Raw genomic sequence first — 19,768 nt, 5'->3', positions numbered from 1 at the left:
TTAAAAGGACCACTTTGGAGCCCATTCAAAAGTGTGTGATTGTATAACACAGTATCCCTGACCCCCAAACTGTTCCACATAATTGAACTGGGACCGAAAAGTAGCTTGGCATTATCCACACCACCCCCATGCCAACCCCCATCTCATCCTGCCCAAGTAATCGGATTTTTCTACGTAGAAATTTAGTTAGGAGCCTTCAGTCACTTGGAATATATGTATCTATCTTTCATATATTCCGAATAAGGATGAGAGAATAGATTCTAAACTAATCAAATTAGCTTCAAATTTGCCAAAATTTGTACATTCTAGTGTTGGGTAAGTGGAGTCATATAGGCCGGGAAGGGCTTAAAAAACAATAAAAAAAAAAAAATAAAAAAAAAAATAATCATACGTACCTAGCCCTTCATCTGTTCTTGCTGCTGCAGCTCCTCCCTGACTTTTGTAGGGTATCCTCTCTGGCACTCGTCTCCTCTTCACTCTTCTCTGGTGCTTCCATCGCGGGTTAGGCTTTGAAGGACATTCCGACATCATAATGTCCGTGAGCCAACGTGACCACGTGGGGTGACGGAATCCCTGAGTTAATCATGTCAGAACCCAACCAGTCCTGGTCAAACAGACATACTTCACCACCCCGATCTCCTCACTATCCAACAACCCAAAAAAACTGACACCTTTCACTCCCTCCTCAGTCCTAAAGCGCAGGCCCCTATCATGGACATTTGTGCTGAGGCCTCCTACTTCACAGAGAAAATAGAGAAGGAAATCAGCTCCCAGCCACCAAGTGCCGTGACTCCCATCCCTCCCCTCATCTCCTCTGGATCACTCTCCACATTTGACCCAGTCACAGAATCAAAAGTCTCCAGGCTCCTCTCTTCTTCTCATCCCACTTCATGCACCACTGACCCCATCCCCTCACATCTACTCCAGTCTCTCTCTTCAGTCGTCACTACTCACCTAACTAAAATCTTCAACCTCTCCCTCTCTTCTGGTATCTTCCCCTCCTCCTTCAAACACTCCATTGTTAAAAAAGCCCTCTCTTGACCCTTCCTGAACAAACAACTACAGACCAGTCTCCAATCTCCCCTTCATCTCTAAACTCTTGGAGTGCCTGGTCTATTGGCGGATTCGCTCCTCTCTCACTTTGAGCATACCTTAGAATTTGTTCAGCATCATGATATCCTATAGGATGGACGGGAATGCTGGGAAGTCCGACTCCTTCATCTGCCTTGTATCTATACATAAAATCTTCCGGAGAGAAAGATCATAATAAACTAAAGATCATTGAACATGCACTAAACAATAGAAGGTTAAAAAATAGAAACAACGGCTACAGATGCCATTATATGGTGCTCATAATAATTGCCTCTTCCCCTCCCCCACAAAGATTATTTTTACACCAAGTTAGAAGATATTACAATTTACTAAATTCAACCATGGATCCAGGTTTAATCTTAACCTAGGTCAAATAAAGCAGCATTCATAATAAATTCCTCTTGACCTTGCATGGAATTGTGATTTAAGGGGTTATTTCCATTTTTATTGATGGACATTGTCGGATAGAGCTTATAGAAACAAGCACTTTTGCAATTTTCTATTTATTATAATTTACAACCATTCTTGAGATAATAACACTTTTTTCTTTCGTTTGCAGCTCGTTGCCTAGGAGACCGACCACCGCTGCGGTCTAGCTTTTAAGCATTGCGCTGAATTAGGCCAGGATTAGGAGGTAACAGCGCACTTCATAGATCCTGGCCAGCTCCAAAACAAGTGCTTACAAGCTCAATAGAAAATAAATTGTAAGAACTACGCGTGTTCTGCTGTTTAGCAACGGTGGTTGGTCTCCAAGGAAACGAGCTGTAAACACAAGAAAAGGGATATTATCTCAAGAACAGCTGAAGATTTTAATAAGTAGTAAATTACAAAACTGCTTGTATTTACAAGGGCTATCCAAAATTACCCATTTATGAAAGTGGGGAAAAACCCTTTAATTAAAGTGAATCGGTCACCCCCTGAGAGTTATCAGACCTCTACTATGGCCATACAGGGTATAGAAAAGTAAATCTATACATATCCGTATGGCCCATGGTAGAGGTCTGATTGCAGAGAAAAGCGCTTTAATCACTTCTAGTTTCTAGAGGCTTGTTGTCCGGGGAAATCCCCGCTTTTGTGCTTATTATTCCCCCAAATCCCAACCTGTATGCTTAAACGGGTTGTCCACTACTTTATATGATCCCCCAAAGTATTCCTCCAGGGCCCATAAGTGTTTCTCTAAATATCTTGTGGAGCCTTTTCTGCCTGTGAGCGGCGCCATCACTGGCCGCTCACAGGCACCACGTGACCCCCGGCTGCAGCCGGCTCTGACATCCGCTGATGTCGCGTCAAGTTCCGGCGTCAGCAGGGGGGTACTCACTTCTGCGTTCCATGGTGGACGTAGGGCTGTGGGCAGGGTTACCCCGCACGTCACACCCGGCATCCACCGCGCGCTCTCCTTCTCTCCCTCTCCTCATTCATCGGGAAAGGGCGCGGCCCAGCATCCACTGCGGGGACCCCAGCGCTGAGTCACACCTCACTGGATGCCTCTGAGCGGCCAGCGATATCTCCGCTCAGAGGCAGAAAAAGGCACCTCAAGGTATTTACAAAAACACTTCTGGGCCCCGGGGGAAAACATTGGGGGGGTTCATATAAAGTAGTGGACAACTTCTTTAAATTATCATATTCCCCCTCTCCCCCACTGTCCCTTCCCGGCGCGCAGAGCGTGCTCTATGTGAGCGGCGCTTTGCTCAAGCCCGCACAAGAGGGAGCACAGTACACGTCACAGGGCCCTGTGATGTGCAGGGGAGGGGGGGATATGATAATTAAGCATACAGGCGGGGATTTGGGGGAAAAACAAGCACATAGGTGGGGATTTAGGGGAATAATAAGCACATAGGTGGGGATTTCTTCCCGTCCCCCGGACGCCAAGCCTGTACAAAATATAATTGATTAAAGTGCTTTTCTCTGCAATCAGACCTCTGCTATGGGCCATACAGGTAGGTATAGATTTACTTTTCTATACCCTCTATGGCCATAGTAGAGGTCTGATAACTCCAAAGTGGTGACAGATTCCCTTTAACCCTTTTCTGCCATGGAGTCCGACCATGTGGCTTATCAAATAAATGGCTGACCATGGAACAGACAGATTGATTCGGACTTCTAGAATGAGATCATAATCATAACATTGTAATATTTTGTGCTCGGCCCAAATCGTTAATTAGACTCAACGCTGGACACAGACATGGAGTCACGGTACTCAACAGGCTGGGGACACACGACCGTATGCTCTCCGAGAAAATTGGTCCAATTATGCTAATTACTCTCTGATAAGACTCTGATCAGAGTGGGATCCATTTTTCTAGGATGTGGAGAATAACAAAAAAGGAAGAAGTTTCTTTATCTTCTCCATGCTGTCAGTCCGATAGACTTGAATGGCCGAGTGCGATCCGATTATTGGAGGCGAATCGTGCATGCTGTGATTTTTTTCCTTGGAGCATTCGGTCTGACGAAAAATGCACTACACAAATTCCCATTTAAATTCAAGGGTCCTCAGTGTAATAAAGGACATGTTTAGACCTCCTGAGCTAGAATGATTCTCTTCTCCGAGAGATCTTGTTTATTTGGTACTGAAGATCGGAACTTGGGCTACAGGTGGACATCACAAGATCTTCATGAAAAAACTGCATCTAATCTAAAGGTTTCTGCTCCAATTTCTTCCCATCCACTCACCTTTTGCTGGATAACCTGGTGTTAGAGGATCCCCTGCACCATTAAGATTCAAGACGTTACCACGTTGGGCACCACCACCTGGCAGGTTCCAACCATCGGGATAGGGCTCAACCCCCGGAGCGCAGTAATCAGCCGGATCTGAGTACAGGATAATTCCCTTGGCTCCTGCTAGTATAGCATTTTTCACCTATGGAAATACAGCATCAATGAGTATCAAACAATGACAAAAGTATGTAAACATGGACCTTAAAGGGGTTGTCCATCCTTAGAGTGACTGCAGACTTGTATCTTATGTGAATGCAGACTAGTGAATCCTCACAGCGTGCACACTGTGAGGATTCTTCGGTACGGGGAGCGGGCGGTCATGAAACCGCAAATATTTGCACACTTCCAGCCACATTCCGACTAGACGTGCCTGGCCTCACTCAGTACAATTGCATTGAGTGAGGATGGACACGACTAGTCGGCACATGACCACAAGTATGTGATTTGCATACATGCAGTTATGTGCCCACTGCTCACTTTGAGAATTCACAAGTCTGCAGTCACAAAGCAACTGCAGACTTCTATCCTAAGGCTGGACAATCCCTTTAAATGGTTCCAGAGCTGATCATTTCCTTCTCCCAGTGAAGAGAGCAGCACTGATGATGTTTCGTCAGCAGATACCTGCACAGCTGGCAAAAATTGTAGACCCGTTCTGCGCAATCAGGATGAATTAAAAATGTTTTATTTTTATTTGAGTTAACTGAGAACAGTCAGTGAGTTGGTTCTGACGGGAAGTTTGTAACGTTGTACTTTTCAGAGCTCCTCCCAGCTGATTTATGACCACATCGATGTTCAGCTCTCCTTTTATATGGTCATAAATCAGTTTAAAGAGACGATAAAAAGATTTAGAAACGCCCCATCAGAACAAGATCACTGATGGATTCTTAGTTAATCTCATGCTACAGCCAATAAAGAGCACGGAGACCAACAATGTAAAAAAAATATAAAAAATGCAAATATTTAAATAAAACCCACATGCAAAAATTTTGTTATGAAAAATGTTGCACGTTTGCCTTTTACAGGGTCTTTGTTTCCCGGCACATTTAACTCTGATGTGGTCAGTGATCATAAACCAGCTGAGGGGAGCTCAGAAAAAGACAGATAAAAGAGTTACAAAACTTCCCATTGGATCGTCATAAGGAGTTGACTGACAGATTCCAAGTTAACTCATTCTGTGGCCAGCAATAGACATTTTTTTTTTAATGAGACTCAATACCAAAAATAAATTTTAATGAATTTAAGTTAAAAAAATTAAAAATGTCCCCAAAGGACCACTATTCCGTAGAGTTTATTGTTCTCTCCATATTTGGTTTTCCTCTGGGTACTCCATAAAAACTGTTTTTTTTTTCTACTACAAAGAAAGTAGTTCTTCATTGGGATGATTCAGAGGCACCTGTCTGGTCATTTTACCTGCAGCACCCCCAAAGGAAAAATATGGCATTACATATAAGATTTATCAACTGCAGTTAGCCTACTTGCTAATTGTTTCTAGGTAGTCATATTTTATAGGGTATTACAAGATACAAATACTAAATAAAATTAGCAAAGGTAAAAATTTATATCATTAAAAAAGATGTTGGATTTTACATTCTGCATTATATGGCTGCCATGTAACGCAACCATCAGGTTTGGAGCTGTTCTCAGGTCTCCGCGTTCTGGCTCATACAGGTGGTTCGTAAGTAGGGAACCTCATGAATGACATCTTATATGTCCATCATAACACCATCTCTTTAAAGGAAGTCCGGCAGGGCAGCTTGCCCTATCAAGAATCACACCATTTGTTCCAAAAATCTGTGCTCCGTATTTCGGGAAAATATTCTTGCAGGATAGATGAGCGCTGTCCACGGGATTTTTTTTTAAACGGCCTTCGGCTTGATGTCGAGCCATGGTGACTTGATCGATGAAAGCTCTGTAGGAAGATCGATATTGTGCAAGACTAGATAGGTCCATCAGGGTCTTCTCCACTATTATCTTGAAGAGTTATCAAGCCATCGGGTTGCTGGTCTTCTTCTTCGTCTTGTTCCTTCTATTCTTCTGACCATTGAAACATGAAAAAAAATATTGCGGTGAAAACACACAACGCGTTTCGAAGCTGTATTCACTCGTTCAGGTTTGCCTGAGGAAGTACAGCTCCAAAACGCGTTGCCTATCATGTGCCTGCTGTTTGAAGAACCTTCATAAGTTAGTTGCCTTTACACAGTTTTTCTTGCAGGAAAACATTCTTGGGCATGTGCAAAACTGGAAGATGGCAAAGGCTGTTCTACGAATGTGCTGATATCACGATGATGTGTGCACGTGCCAGATTTCAATCCCACGTGATCCAGTGCTGTGAATCAAGGCTGCAAAGAGCAGAGCTGAGGGACGCGCTACTAACCACACAACACCTTTAAGGAAACTCTTCTGAAAAAATTAATACTCTGAGCCCTAAGTACATGAGTAAAATGGCAGGTGTACTACAGACCAGAGTGGCTTTAGCAGGCCAACTTCGGTTATCATGCTGTGCCGTGAAAAAGTGATCCCAGAAGATCACCCAATGAACACCTATGTATATCTGGGAGGGGTTCACATATTTTGAAAAATTCAGCATGCTACATAAAAATAAATAAAATTCCGCATTTCCTATTAATAGTCATATATCGTTATGTTACACCATGTGGTTGTATGTGTGATAGTTGGGATATTCATTAACATCACAAGACCATTGGACCGACTAACGAATGACCAAGCAATGTGCTGACCGGCCTAATGCTCTGTCTCCCCTCCCTGGTTGCTGACACAGCGAGGGGGGCCGCGGCTGAGCAACGGATACAACATTCCTGGAGTAATTAGCAGAAAACACCAATAGTTGTATGAAGGCATCAGCAAGTCTGGTGGTGAGGTCTAGCACCTGCTCCGTCCCTGCACAATTCCTGGTGGGAGCTGATTATAGTCATTAGCCTCCTTAGTTTCATTGCACATTCTCGAAATTACTGGCGGGAGGAAGATAAGAGGGAGGTTGGGTCAAGAAAACTCACTTCAGGATTAAAGCTTGTGAAACGTATTGAAATGCTATGTATATTACACAGTAGCGTTGAGCAAAAAGATTCTCATGACCCTGGTCTGGTGGCCACATCATCAGCCCTGCAAACTGCCTACTGACTGCGGCATTCCCTGCACCTCTTTGTAATAGTTGGACGGCAACGTCATAACATTGTGCCACAATACACACTTAGTCGCGCTGGGAGACAACATCTCTACATTCTCCTCGTGTTTGCGTGGGTTTCCTCCCACACTACAAAGACATACTGATAAGGAATTAATTTAGATTGTGAGCCCCAATGGGGAAAGTGATGATGATAAAGTCTGTGCAGAATATGATGCCGCTATACAAGTTAGCTTACCAAATAAAAGGGGTGGTCCTCCTTGGTTAAAAAGGTCCCTGAAAAATTAGTTGATCACACCGTTTCATTGATTAGACAATCCATATAAACCCTTCCCAACATCTGGCTCACGTATGGAGAAGGTGTTTGGAGCAGTCTCAGGAGCTGAACCCGATCTACACATGGCAGGTGATGGCTGTGTTATACAGCCAGCATCAGCAAAAAACAGATATAACTCAGATCGAAGGTGTTTGACCCCAAAATTAAATTTACGGGAGGAACCTACCCAAAAGAGGAGCATATAAAAATGTTGGACCAGTTTACTTTTTTAAATCACCTTGTTCTACAGAAGTATGACTTTTAGAAAATGTTATTAGAGACAAGAGTAATACTGCAGGACCTACAACAATTCACGCTAATCAGGCCAGGGGCAAATTTAGGTTAGTGTTGACCCCTATCCCATGTTTGAAACCCAAATCCCAAATGGCCTCCTATTGTAGCCACATAAAGCAGTGGCCATCCTCTAAATTGACTTCTGTAATAATTAGCCTATATTTTCATCATTTTTGCAGATCACCGTCAGCATTTGCCATCAAACCAATCCAAAGAAAACTTATTCAACCAACAAAGGCTGAAGGAATGTCAATTTTATCCATCAACTGGCTGGCTTCATACATTTTTTTTTTGGGGGGGGGGTGGAAGGTGGTGAAGGTGGTCACGTAGTTGGCCCAACAGAGTCAATGGTTAACCCTGTGGTCTCTCGAAGTGGGATTGATAGAAGGTCACAGTTGCATGCCACTCTACTTTTGGGTAGGAGTTACAATAGTTAGACCCCCTCTAATGTAACATTATCACCCCAACATGGTCCTGTACTGTTCACTGCTTCCAGGCCCCCACTGCAATGGGGAGGTGCATGTTCCAATCATGGCAGGCAGCCCACTGGGCAATCTGGACACTTGGCTGTCCGGTTAATCCGAATGCACAGTCGTCAGCAAGTCATAGAGCTGGCTGCTCTATATAAACATGAATTACAATTTTTGACCCATTCCACCCTTAGACAACATTTCTGATGGCCCCTTTTATGCTGTGCCAACGCTACTATGCCTTTTCTGATTCTGACCCTTATCTTGCTCTTAACATTGTACCAGTCCAGAACACCTGGACATTTTGCTAGACTTCAGTTCTTCTGTTTCCAAACTCCAACTCACTCTTACCCATGTTCACTTGCCCATCGAACTGTGATCTGCTAATGACTATTTTGGTGACCATGTTGTGGATATTCTCTTCCCCAAAGTCTAGGTCTATCTATTGGTCACAGTGTGAAGACCAAGGGATCCTTTAGATTACGCACCCTAACCTAACCTGTGCCAAAGACTACCACCAATTGGACATTGATGGCACATCTTGGTGATATGTCATCAATGTCAGTAGCTGAACCCATATTTTGCCACAAGTCGATGACTATCTTGGATGGGTCATGATCAAGGGATGCCCTTCAAATTCCCTGCGGTTTAGTGGACAAAGTGGGAAGAGTGGGAAATCTGTAGATTTTATATCCTAATTTAAACTGTGCCAAGACAACTGTGGCACACAAATCATCGTTGGACTAAATGGACATTGATGGCACATGCCAGTGCTATGTCATCATTGTCAGTTGCTAAAATTATCTTGTGCCACTAGTTGACCATGTTTAGACCATATTTCACAAATGTCTCAATGTGGCTTAATAAAGCCTGTGCTAAAGCAATGGTGGCACTCGAGTCATCATTCTAAGTTAGCAAATCATAATAACCAATTGAATATTGATAGCATCCCCGGGTAATATAAATGCAGTTGTCAATTACTAGAAAGTGGTGCATCCAAAGTGGCGTGCTGATTCTGGTACCCATCGCACCCCCCCCCCCCCCCTTCAATGATGTGATTAAGGAGAATTGATGGGATACCATGGGCTTTGCTTCTTAGGAGATTGTTATTTTATCTTATCAAATCAAATCTTATCAAATAATTATAGGTTTGAAGGGATTGCCCACAATTCAGACAACCCTTTTTCAATTACCCCTCTGTAAAATAATAACAGCATCTCACTAAATTAGAATACTATCAAACAGTTCATTTATTTCAGTTCTTCAATACAAAAAGTGAAACTCATATTATATAGAGTCATTACAAACAGAGTGACCTATTTCAAGTGTTTATTTCTGTTAATGTTGATGATTATGGCTTACAGCCAATGAAAACACAAAAGTCATTATCTCAGCAAATTAAAATAATTAACAAAAAACACCTGCAAAGGCTTCCTAAGCATTTAAAAAGGTCCCTTAGTCTGTTTCAGTAGACTCCACAATCATGGGGAAGACAGCTGACTTGACAGATGTCCAGAAGGCAGTCACTGACACACTCCACAAGGTCCCAGAGTCTGAAGGAAGAGTGGAGAGGCCACAATCCAAGCTGCTGGAGGTCTAGTGTGAAGTTTCCACAATCAGTGATGGTTTGGGGAGCCATGTCATCTGCTGGTGTAGGTCCACTGTGTTTTATCAAGATCAAAGTCAGCGCAGCCGTCTACCAGGACATTTTACAGCACTTCATGCTTCCCTCTGCCGACAAGCTTTTTGGAGATGGAAATGTCATTCTCCAGCAGGACTTGGCCCCTGTCCACACGGCCAAAAGTACCAATACCTGGTTTACACACAACAGTATCACTGTGCTTGATTGGCAGCAAACTCGCCTGACCTTAACCCCATAGAGAATCTATTATAGAGAATCTATGGGGTATTGTCAAGAGGAAGATGAGACACCAGACCCAACAATGCAGACGACTGAAGGCTGCTATCAAAGCAACCTGGGCTTCCATAACACCTCAGCAGTGCCACAGGCTGATCGCATCCATGCCACGCCGCATTGATACAGTAATTGATGCAAAAGGAGCACCGACCAAGTATTGAGTGCATTTACTGAGCATATATTTCAGTGTGGCGCCCCTGAGGGTTCAGTCACCACAGAGGTACTGCACCTCACCCAGAGGTGTGGTGTCTCCCTTCTCTCAGGTAAGGAGGGAGTGCTGCCCGGAACCCCGACACCTGCATCCAACACTACACTGCTCCAGGACGGCTGGATGGGCAAGATGCAATGTGTTTCCTGCTGAGCCCTGTCCCTGGCTGGAGTGGGGGGAACCAAAGGTAGGGGGAACCAGTAGTGGGTGTGGGTGGAGGATGTAGATTAGGGGAGCACCATTGTAGGAGGTATATAAAGGGAAGCCATCTTAGGGTGGCAGGACAGTCAGTGGAGAAGTCAGTGAGAAGGAAGGAGGGTAGCAGAGGCTCTTCAGGAGCTCTGCTCCACAAGTGGGGCCTAGTAACAGAGGCCCAGGAGGGGAGCAGAGGTGAAAGGCTCCGTTCTATAGAAGGGATCCCAGGAGGTATGGTGAGTGCAGGATGGCACCCGTACGCCCCGAATCTGCCGGGTGTCATAGGGATCAGGCCGCAAGAAAGGGACCGGCCCCTGGACCAGCCGTGTTACTGCAGGTCTCGGACGGAAAAACCGGAGGCTTTTGCACTTCCATGGTGCAGTTGCCACAGCCTCACCCTAGTCACCGTGAGGGTCAAGTAGGTCCGGGAACTCCAGGTTGCCCAGAGGGACTTCAGAGCATCCGATCAGGACTGAGTGTGGGGAAGCGCAGGGCAGGAGGGAGAAAACCCAGCGTGAGAAGTCGGACTAGTTAGGAACTTAAAGAAAGCGGGGTTCCGCAGGCGCTCCTGACACATCTGAGGAAGAGCTGAACCCCTGGTCTGGTAGTCGCAGTGCGACGCGGAGGCGTACACCCGTACAGTGTACCTGAGAACCTTGCACAAGAACTGAGTAAAACTCGGATGACTGCACTCCACTGCCTCCATCAGTTATTTCCGCTGCACCATCTCTCCTGCACCACAAGTCCCAGCATCACCCACCATCAAACTCTACACTGCCCTGAGGCCCGCTCCACCTGTGGGAAGCTGTTCCATCCTAGCTGCCCTATCAACTTCCTCAGAGGTCTGCAGCAGCGCTGGTACAAATGACCAGAAACCACAGGTGGCGTCACGAGACAAACTAAAAACACTACAACCTCTTTTTAAGAGTGACCCCAGGGTAAGGGCCCGGGAGCCGACCGCCGTGACATCCCAAGGAGGTAAAGGCCCGGGTATCGAGTCCCCTATATCCCCCGCTGGGCGAGTCATCAGTAGGCCAACATTTCGGATTTTAAAATAATCTTTCAAGCTGTTATAAAGTATTCTAATTTACTGAGATAATGACTTTTGTGTTTTCATTGGCTGTAAGCCATAATCATCACCATTAACAGAAATAAACACTTGAAATAGATCCCTCTGTGTGTAATGACTCTATATAATAGATCCCTCTGTGTGTAATGACTCTATATAATAGATCCCTCTGTGTGTAATGACTCTATATAATAGATCCCTCTGTGTGTAATGACTCTATATAATAGATCCCTCTGTGTGTAATGACTCTATATAATAGATCCCTCTGTGTGTAATGACTCTATATAATAGATCCCTCTGTGTGTAATGACTCTATATAATAGATCCCTCTGTGTGTAATGACTCTATATAATAGATCCCTCTGTCTGTAATGACTCTATATAATAGATCCCTCTGTGTGTAATGACTCTATATAATAGATCCCTCTGTGTGTAATGACTCTATATAATATATGAGTTTCACCTTTTGTATTGAAGAACTGAAATAAATTAACTTTTTGATGATATTCTAATGTAGTGAGATGCACCTGTATATACTCACCTCTTTTTCAGACGCTGTTCCATAATGTCAGCACTGGATCTTCTAGAGCTCTCATTAGGTTATGTCACGTGAACCCTGCAGGCAATCAGCGTCCGCTTCACTCTCATTTCCTTCATTCGCAGGAAGTCAGAGAGCAGCAGCAGCTTTCACTTCTTCTGGATGTTAGTTTCATCAGAAGGAAGTGAGAGTAAAGCGGCTCATTAGAGGACGATAATGGGTGGCAGGGCTCATTTGACATAACGTCATGCAAGCCCTGGGAGATATGGCATCGACATAATTGGAAAGGTGCCAGCATTGGAGGAGAGTACAGGCTGTTTTTATTTTACACCAGGAAATATAGAAATTGAGTAGGGGATAACCATTTAAGTTCCCTACGGGCTCTAAAAATAAAGTAAAAAAAAGTTTTCAAGAATATTAAAAAATAAAACATAAAAGTTTGAATCACCCCTCTTTTGTCAACTTGGATATAAAGAAATAAAGAACTATTATTAACACTTTTAAAAACTAAACACCAGATGTTATTCGGTGGCCGCAACTCCCCCCCCCTAAAAAAATTGAATAAAAATCAATTAAAACATTATGTATCCCAATATGGTATCAATAAAACATTTAAAATGTACAAAAACTGTTCAAATTTGGGATCGCGGTTATCGTACTGACCTGGAGAATCATGGTACCAAGTCAGTTTTACTGCACAATGAAAGCCATAAAAACAAAACCCAAAAGACAATGACAAAAATGAAATTTTTTTTTTTCAACATTTCCCCACATTTTTAATTTGTTTTCCTATTTTTCAGTACATTGCACGGTAAAATGAATGAAGTCAAGAAAAAAAGAAAAATCAAAATCGTCTGCAATGGGAAAGCGTTAACCTTTGGAAGAGCCTTGTAGTTAGGCCACGGCTCCACTATCAGTATTTGGTCAGTATTCGCTCAGTATTTTTTCTCAGGAGTGGGAGGCAAAACCAGGTGAAGAACAATCAGAGAAAAGGTATAATAGAAACAAGTCACCAAATCTGCATTTATCACCCACTCCTGGTTTTGGCTTCCACTCCTGAGAAAAAATACTGACCAAATACTGATAGTGGGCATATCAGAATGATGTATATGACGGCTTAGAGGTGCTCGCCCTACTTTATAATGGGGAAAACTTGGTGACAGGTTCCCTTTAAAGAGAAATGTAATAATGGCTGCGGCATAAAACATTTTATTTTATTAATTTCACTCCTCAGTTGGGAGATATTAGCAATTAAACTATGTCACCTAATGAGTTAACACCCTTTGGGACTTAAAAAAAAAATGATCAGATAGTTTTCACTAGGGTTGTGTACTTCTCCCTGTAGAGCATGCGAGATGTAATGATACAGCTCTGTTCCCTGGTCTAACCTCCAGCATGAGTCAGTGTGGTTTAAAGGGCAGTGCAGCTGAGTTTAGCTGTGTCACATTACAAACCCTGATTACGGAGTGTGTCAGTAATCACACTTATGCCTGCTGTGCGGAGGCAAATTGAGCACAACAGACAATAATTTGATACTGACACTTTGAGCTCTCATCTCTGGGCAGGCAGCATGGGTGACAATACAGCAGAGCTGACAGTGCTAGGAGGGGAGGAGAACTGATCGAAGGGTTTGTAATGTGACACAGCCAAACTCAGCTGTGCTGCTCCTCCTCCCACACCGACTCATGCAGGAGGTTAGACCAAGAGATCATTACATCTTACACACTGGGAAATCTGTTCTAAGCTATGGTGGGGTGATCTTCTTACCTTTGAGTGTTGTTGCCGGATTCATTTGAATATTACAATAAACTTTTTTTTGGGAGTGCGGGGGTGGGTGTGGCAACAAAGGAACAGATTTAAAAAAACAAAACATTTTTCATTGCTTCTCACTCTCCTACAGGGGTATGTGATTAGCTTGAAATGTAAATTTGGGTGACTTATTCCCTTTAAGCGTCCTTCGCAGCCTTTAATTGGACAGTGCCCAGTTTTGACAGAAGGGACGTGCAATTTAATTTATCAACAAACCCCTTCAGGAAACGTCCTCATGTGAACAACAAAGTGAATTTCTCATAGGAATGTATTGGGAGAGTTTTCCCAGGGTTTTTGAAGCAATGTTTGAGAAGGAGGATTTGCTCCAAAAAATTCCTCAAAATACTCAGTGTGCACATAGCCTTATCCTTAAGATATATGCACACGACGCCTTTTTCATGCGGGTCTGCTCCGAAACCCATCTGAAAAGGGTTAACTCAAAAAAATAAACATGCATTGCGATGTAAAAGCCCCTTGCTGTGCATATGTTCCATCTTTTGAACATCTTTTAATTGCTTCAGGTTTCCAAAGATGCCAAGCGGGTAAAAAAAACAAAGGCACCAGTCCTTTCTTCTGGCATCTTCCACTCTAAATACACTCTCTACAAGTCAATAGGAAGGCTCAAAGACGCCCAAGCGTATTTTTGAGCATTTTTGCTTTAAAAACTGCTAGTGGTTTCTTCAATGAAGCTAAAAAAAAAAAAAATACAGAAAAAAAACACGACCCCAAAACACTGGAAAAACGCTCAATAAGATCCACCGGTGGTTATCAAAATAGCGCTCAGGAAATGACCAAAACATGCGAAAAAAAAGGTTAGCATTTTCTGAAGCATCTTCCTCTCGAAAAAACTCGAAGGGTTCGCTCGCCTGGAAAAGACGTTGTGTGCACATAGCCTTAGAGAGGAGTAACTTATGTTACAGACCCATGCACTTCCCGGTCCCAACGGCTCGTAGCACCAGGCTGAGATCAATATGTTCCTAGATCATTCCAAACCGTCTACTTTACATAAGGGAAGAGAAATTGAATAAAAGTTTAAGAATATTTTATAATATCTAATAAAAAATCCTCCAGTTCTTACTTTATTTCCTCTGAAGATTTTCCCGTATCGAGCGATGACAATTTTTCCAGTACAATTGATGCTCATGTTTCGCGCAAGAAAAAAAAAGTCCTCTGTTCGGGCGTAATTCACATAGATCAGATCTCCCTGCAAGAAAAAGAAACAAACTCAGCAACGATAACGCTAATAAAAGTCCAATAACGGATCATTATCAATTGACTGTTTCGAGCTCCAACATTTGATTCTAGATTGGAGGTCTTGGCTCTTCTATTTAAAGGGTTGGACTCATCTTCTCTCTTCGGGAGCACATCGCTCCCCTGCCTCCTGGCTTCCTGGGAGCAGTGTGCTCTTGAAGTTTGACACTCTGGACCAGAGACATGGCTGCGTCGATGGTCTATCATCTTAAACCTTACTTTAGCAAGGTGGCTTCTTTGCACGGAAGTGATACAATCTTCATAAGATATTATACAAAAAAAGAAGAATTCATACAAATCCCATCCGTGCCTTAGAAACCCCAAGAACTTTTGCTTAAAAGTAGACTGCAAATGGAAGGAAGCTCACTGCCTTTCATGAGGTCTCAGAACTGGTCCACTTACCTCAGGTTCTCCCTTAGCAGAAAAAGCGTTGTATGGTGGGACGATATCCGTGAAGTTCTCATATCCTTCTGGTGGTGGCTCTGACGAGGAAGTGTTGAATATCTAAACAAAAAAAAAAAAAATGAACATTTTAAGTTATACCTAAAATTAATAACAATTAAACTATTTTGTTTATCATCAGAAAATTCATATCCTAAGTGGTTAATATATGATGACCTATTACATGTATAAAAAAAATACTGGAGGAATGGGGCTCCCCTTCTGGTGATCAGATGTTATCCCACCGGTCAGATTTCACCAGTTGCTAAATACTTCCGTCTGGAATTCCCCTTTTTAATTTGCCCACCCATTAATGATAATGACTCTGGTGACATCACTTTCATGATGAGAACTCTGCTTATTCTGTCTCAGTCTATACAGTAAAGCTGGGAAGTGTTCTACAGCAAACAACAAGTATCATCCTAGTGAAGTTGCTCCAGTGGCCGGTATGATTACTGAAAAATTGTAACTTCTCCCCGTGTTTGCATGGATTTCTTCGAGGTTCTCTGGTTTCCTCCCACACTTAAAGACATACCGATAGGGAATTTAGATTGGGAACCGCAATGGGGGCAGTGCCGATAATTTCTTTAACCTCTTCCTGACATGGCAATTTTCTAATCTTACGCTTTCGCTTTTTACTCCCCTTCTTTCAAAGAGGTATAACATTTTTATTTCTCTGTCAAGATAGACATTTGAGGGCTTGTTTTTTTGTGGGACGAGTTGTACTTTTGAATGACACTGGTCATTTTATCATGTGATGTACTGGAAAGTGGGAAAAAAAATTCCAAGTGCAGTGAAACTGCAAAAAAAAAACGCACAATTCCACAATTATTTTTTTATTTTATTTTTTTTTTTAGTGTTCATTTTATGGTATATATGACCTGGCAGTAGGATTCTCCAGGTCAGTACGATTATAGCAATACCAAATATGCATAGGTTTTTTTTTTATTTAGGTGGTGAAAAACAAGACTCATAAGGTTTTTCATTTTCAGTTGATGGAGCTGTATGAGAGCTTGTTTTTTTGCATCCTAAAGTTGATGTTTTTATTGGTACTATTTGGGGGTACATAGTATATATATATATATATATATATATATATATATATATATATATATATATATATATATATATATATATATATATATATATATATATATATATATATACACTATGTATATACACACTTTTTTTTTTTTTTATCACCTCATACTACATTTTTTTGCGGTGGTCAAAAAACTGCAATTCTGGTGTTTTGATTTTTTTTATTATTATTTATTACAGAGTTTACTGAACGTATTAATTTTATACTTTGATAGATTCGACTTTCATGGACAAGAAAGCACCTCATGTATTTTATTTATTTTTTTTTTTTTTAAATGTGAGAATTTTATATATTTTTTTTATTTTTTTCCATATTTTTAAAAACATTTTAATTTTTGCTGTTCTTTGTGGTTCCCTTAGGGGACTTGAACTTGTGATCATCTGATCGCTTGTACTATACAAAGTAATACTACATTACTGCTGCGTGTAGCAAAAATAATGGTCTACTATGAACGCCAGCCACGGCCTGGCTTTCACTGGAATACTGTCATGACAGGCATGGGGGTCTTGAGCAGACCACCAGCTTTCTTGGCAACCCATTAGCATCCCGCGATCATGTACCTGTGGGTACTGATGGGCAGTAAGAACAGCGCGACCCCCGGTCCACACACGCCGTCCAAAATAAGACAACAGCATCTAATAGGTAGAAAGCAGAGGGAAGAGCTTTGCTCCACTTGCAGCTGTTAAAGTCAGATGATGGCTGAATGCTAACACCATCATCTGCCGGAAAAGTTTCGGACTCCGTTACTGAGCCCTCATCAAAAAACCTGACCAGACATATGACGTACAAATACGTCATATGTCGGGAAGGAGTTAATGACAATGAGAGGATTCTGATAACATCACTCTTTAATGAGGTGACACTGCTCATTCTGTCACAGTCTACATGGCAAAGCTGAGCTACTAAAAACAGAAAGTATCAGCTACTATGAGACTGCTCTGGTTCTATGTGTTTAAAGCTGTGAAAATTCAAGATTGTTACATTTAGAAAAAAGTCAAAGTGTTTAAAATATGTTTAGAATAAAAAAAACATAAAAACCCTCTCTACTCGTCTAGCCCCATAGGCAATAAATGGAGTGGAGGTTGAGCATGCACATCTCCTCTCCATTCAGATGGGGCTTGAGATCGCTAAGAATTCCGGGGGTTGGACCATTGGTGATGATCAGTAGGTTATCCCCTATGCTTTGGAAAATGGATCACTTTCACTAGTGGCAATAACCCTTTAAATAAAAATGTATCATGAGTTCTTCATCGGTAATCACAAAAATATATATATATATATAAAAAAAAAAAACAATTGGCATCATCTCACCTCTGTGCCGTGTTCATCGATGATGGAGATATAGTTAGGACTGGTTACATTGGGGTAGGACAGCAGGACGTCGTAGTGAACTAACTCAGCTTTATCCAATCCAAAATCTCTCCACTGAGCCTGGATTTTTTGGGCCAAGAGAAGGTTCTGTTCTGTTCCAGCCAAATGAGGAATTTTGGTGAAATCTCTGAAAGATGATGAAGTCCGTTTCAGAAATAAAAAAATTATTTTTAAGCAGGAGCAACCTATTTTTTTTCTCTTGCTTACCGCAGGAACATTCTTATGTTCGCCGCCTTCATGTCAGATACAATCTCCTTCCGTACGTTCCGAAGTTTAAAAGTGACATCATAATTTCCATGTGACGGTCGAATAAGCCAACCTGAAAGCAAAAAAAAAAAACATCAAAAAGTTTTACAACAAATAACAAACTTCTCTTCCAGCTCTCTTTGGCTTTCATCAAGAAAAATAATAAAGATCTGACACATCTTCATCAAAGAGCTTGATGTCCTTGTATGTAGCCCAAACACGTAAGGGAAAAACATGCGACACCGTAATGGGCTGTTATGGCAATAATTAACGACAACAATAATTAGGAAGATTTTATTTCCGGAAAGGGTTGTTTTCACTTGCCGGAAGTAAAGGAATGGAGAACTTGTTTGGATCCATTATGGCCATAAGTCGCCACTTGGTAAATATATGATCACACCAGCTTTGTATCATTTTTTTTCGATTTTATGACAACACACATGAACCACTTACCAGTAGGGCAAGATGTATTCGACCTCAGGAAATAATTACAACCTAAAAACTGATTATAAAGCCTTTGTCACCCATGGGGGAGAAATGGGAGTCAACATGTAGACACTACTGTATTTGTGTTTCTTTCCTCCATACGAGAGCCCTTCATTCACGAGAGAAACAAAAACAGTTCAGATGGGTCTAATTCCCGGGACTCACAATCTACATTCCCTATCAGTATGTCTTTGGAGTGTGGGAGGAAACTAGAGAACCCGGAGGAAACCCACGCAAACACGGGAGAACATACAAACTCCTTGCAGATGTCGTCCTTGATGGGATTTGAACCCAGGACCCCAGCGCTGCAAAGTTGCAGTGCTAACCACTGAGCCACCGTGCTGCCCAATTTCATATGATTCTTATTAAGAAACTAAAATTAATAATTTTGTTTAATTCACACTGACAATTGGGGCTATTTTAGACTTAAGGACGAGTTTTCAGCAGTCTCATTATCATCACAGGCAGGATTACAATGAAATAGGACACCTGTATACACAGCTGATAACACATGATCCATAAATCAGAATAGTTGGTATGACAGCTTCCGCTGCACCCCCTCCCTTCATAATGAACTTTGCACACGATCATTAGATGCGTTAGTGCACAAGATAAGGTTCATTGCTGCTAATGTACATGTGTTGTTTCCTGAAATATGAGGAAATTAGAGACTGAAAATGTCCCAATGGACAGCGTGAAAATTGCAAGATTACTAACTTTGTTTTGGAATAAGGGTCATGATAAGAAAAAAAACTGCACAATTTTTTTTTTATATATCACATTTAACACAATAACGAGACTTAACTCCTTAAACACCAAACCACTTTTAGCCTTAACCCCTTCACGATGGGGTCAATTTCCATTTTTGCGTTTCTGTTTTTTTTTTTTCCTCCCTTTCTCCCCAGAACCATAACTCTTTTATTTTTCTGTCCACAGACATATGAGGGCTTGTTTTTTTGCAGGACAAGTTGTAATTTTTGAATGACACCATTCATTTTACTGGAAAATGGGAAAAAATTCCAAGTCCGGTGAAATTGTGAAAAGAAACGCAATTCTGACATTGTTTTTTGGGAATTGTTTTAACAATGTACAATTTGTGGTAAAAC

At 41.9% G+C, this 19,768-nt stretch overlaps 1 protein-coding gene across 2 annotated transcripts in view; it reads right to left on the bottom strand.

Moving 5' to 3' along the window:
* LOC141192769 (N-acetylated-alpha-linked acidic dipeptidase 2-like) overlaps positions 1-19,768 on the bottom strand; it is an 84,011-nt gene that overhangs the window by 58,041 nt on the left and 6,202 nt on the right. For both annotated transcript variants that reach the window (XM_073662055.1, XM_073662054.1), the window contains exons 2-7: positions 18,138-18,249; positions 17,871-18,057; positions 15,419-15,520; positions 14,844-14,969; positions 3,763-3,949; positions 1,152-1,245 (exon numbers count right to left, since the gene is read on the bottom strand). In XM_073662055.1, coding sequence (XP_073518156.1) covers positions 1,152-1,245; positions 3,763-3,949; positions 14,844-14,969; positions 15,419-15,520; positions 17,871-18,057; positions 18,138-18,249 — 808 coding nt within the window. The remainder of the gene's footprint in view (positions 1-1,151; positions 1,246-3,762; positions 3,950-14,843; positions 14,970-15,418; positions 15,521-17,870; positions 18,058-18,137; positions 18,250-19,768) is intronic.

The sequence above is a fragment of the Phyllobates terribilis genome, unplaced genomic scaffold (genome assembly GCF_046119375.1).
Source record: "Phyllobates terribilis strain yellow unplaced genomic scaffold, ASM4611937v1 Scaffold_2__4_contigs__length_985480577, whole genome shotgun sequence".
In the NCBI taxonomy this organism is placed as follows: Eukaryota; Metazoa; Chordata; class Amphibia; order Anura; family Dendrobatidae; genus Phyllobates; species Phyllobates terribilis.
This window is presented reverse-complemented; position numbering and strand designations above follow the sequence as displayed.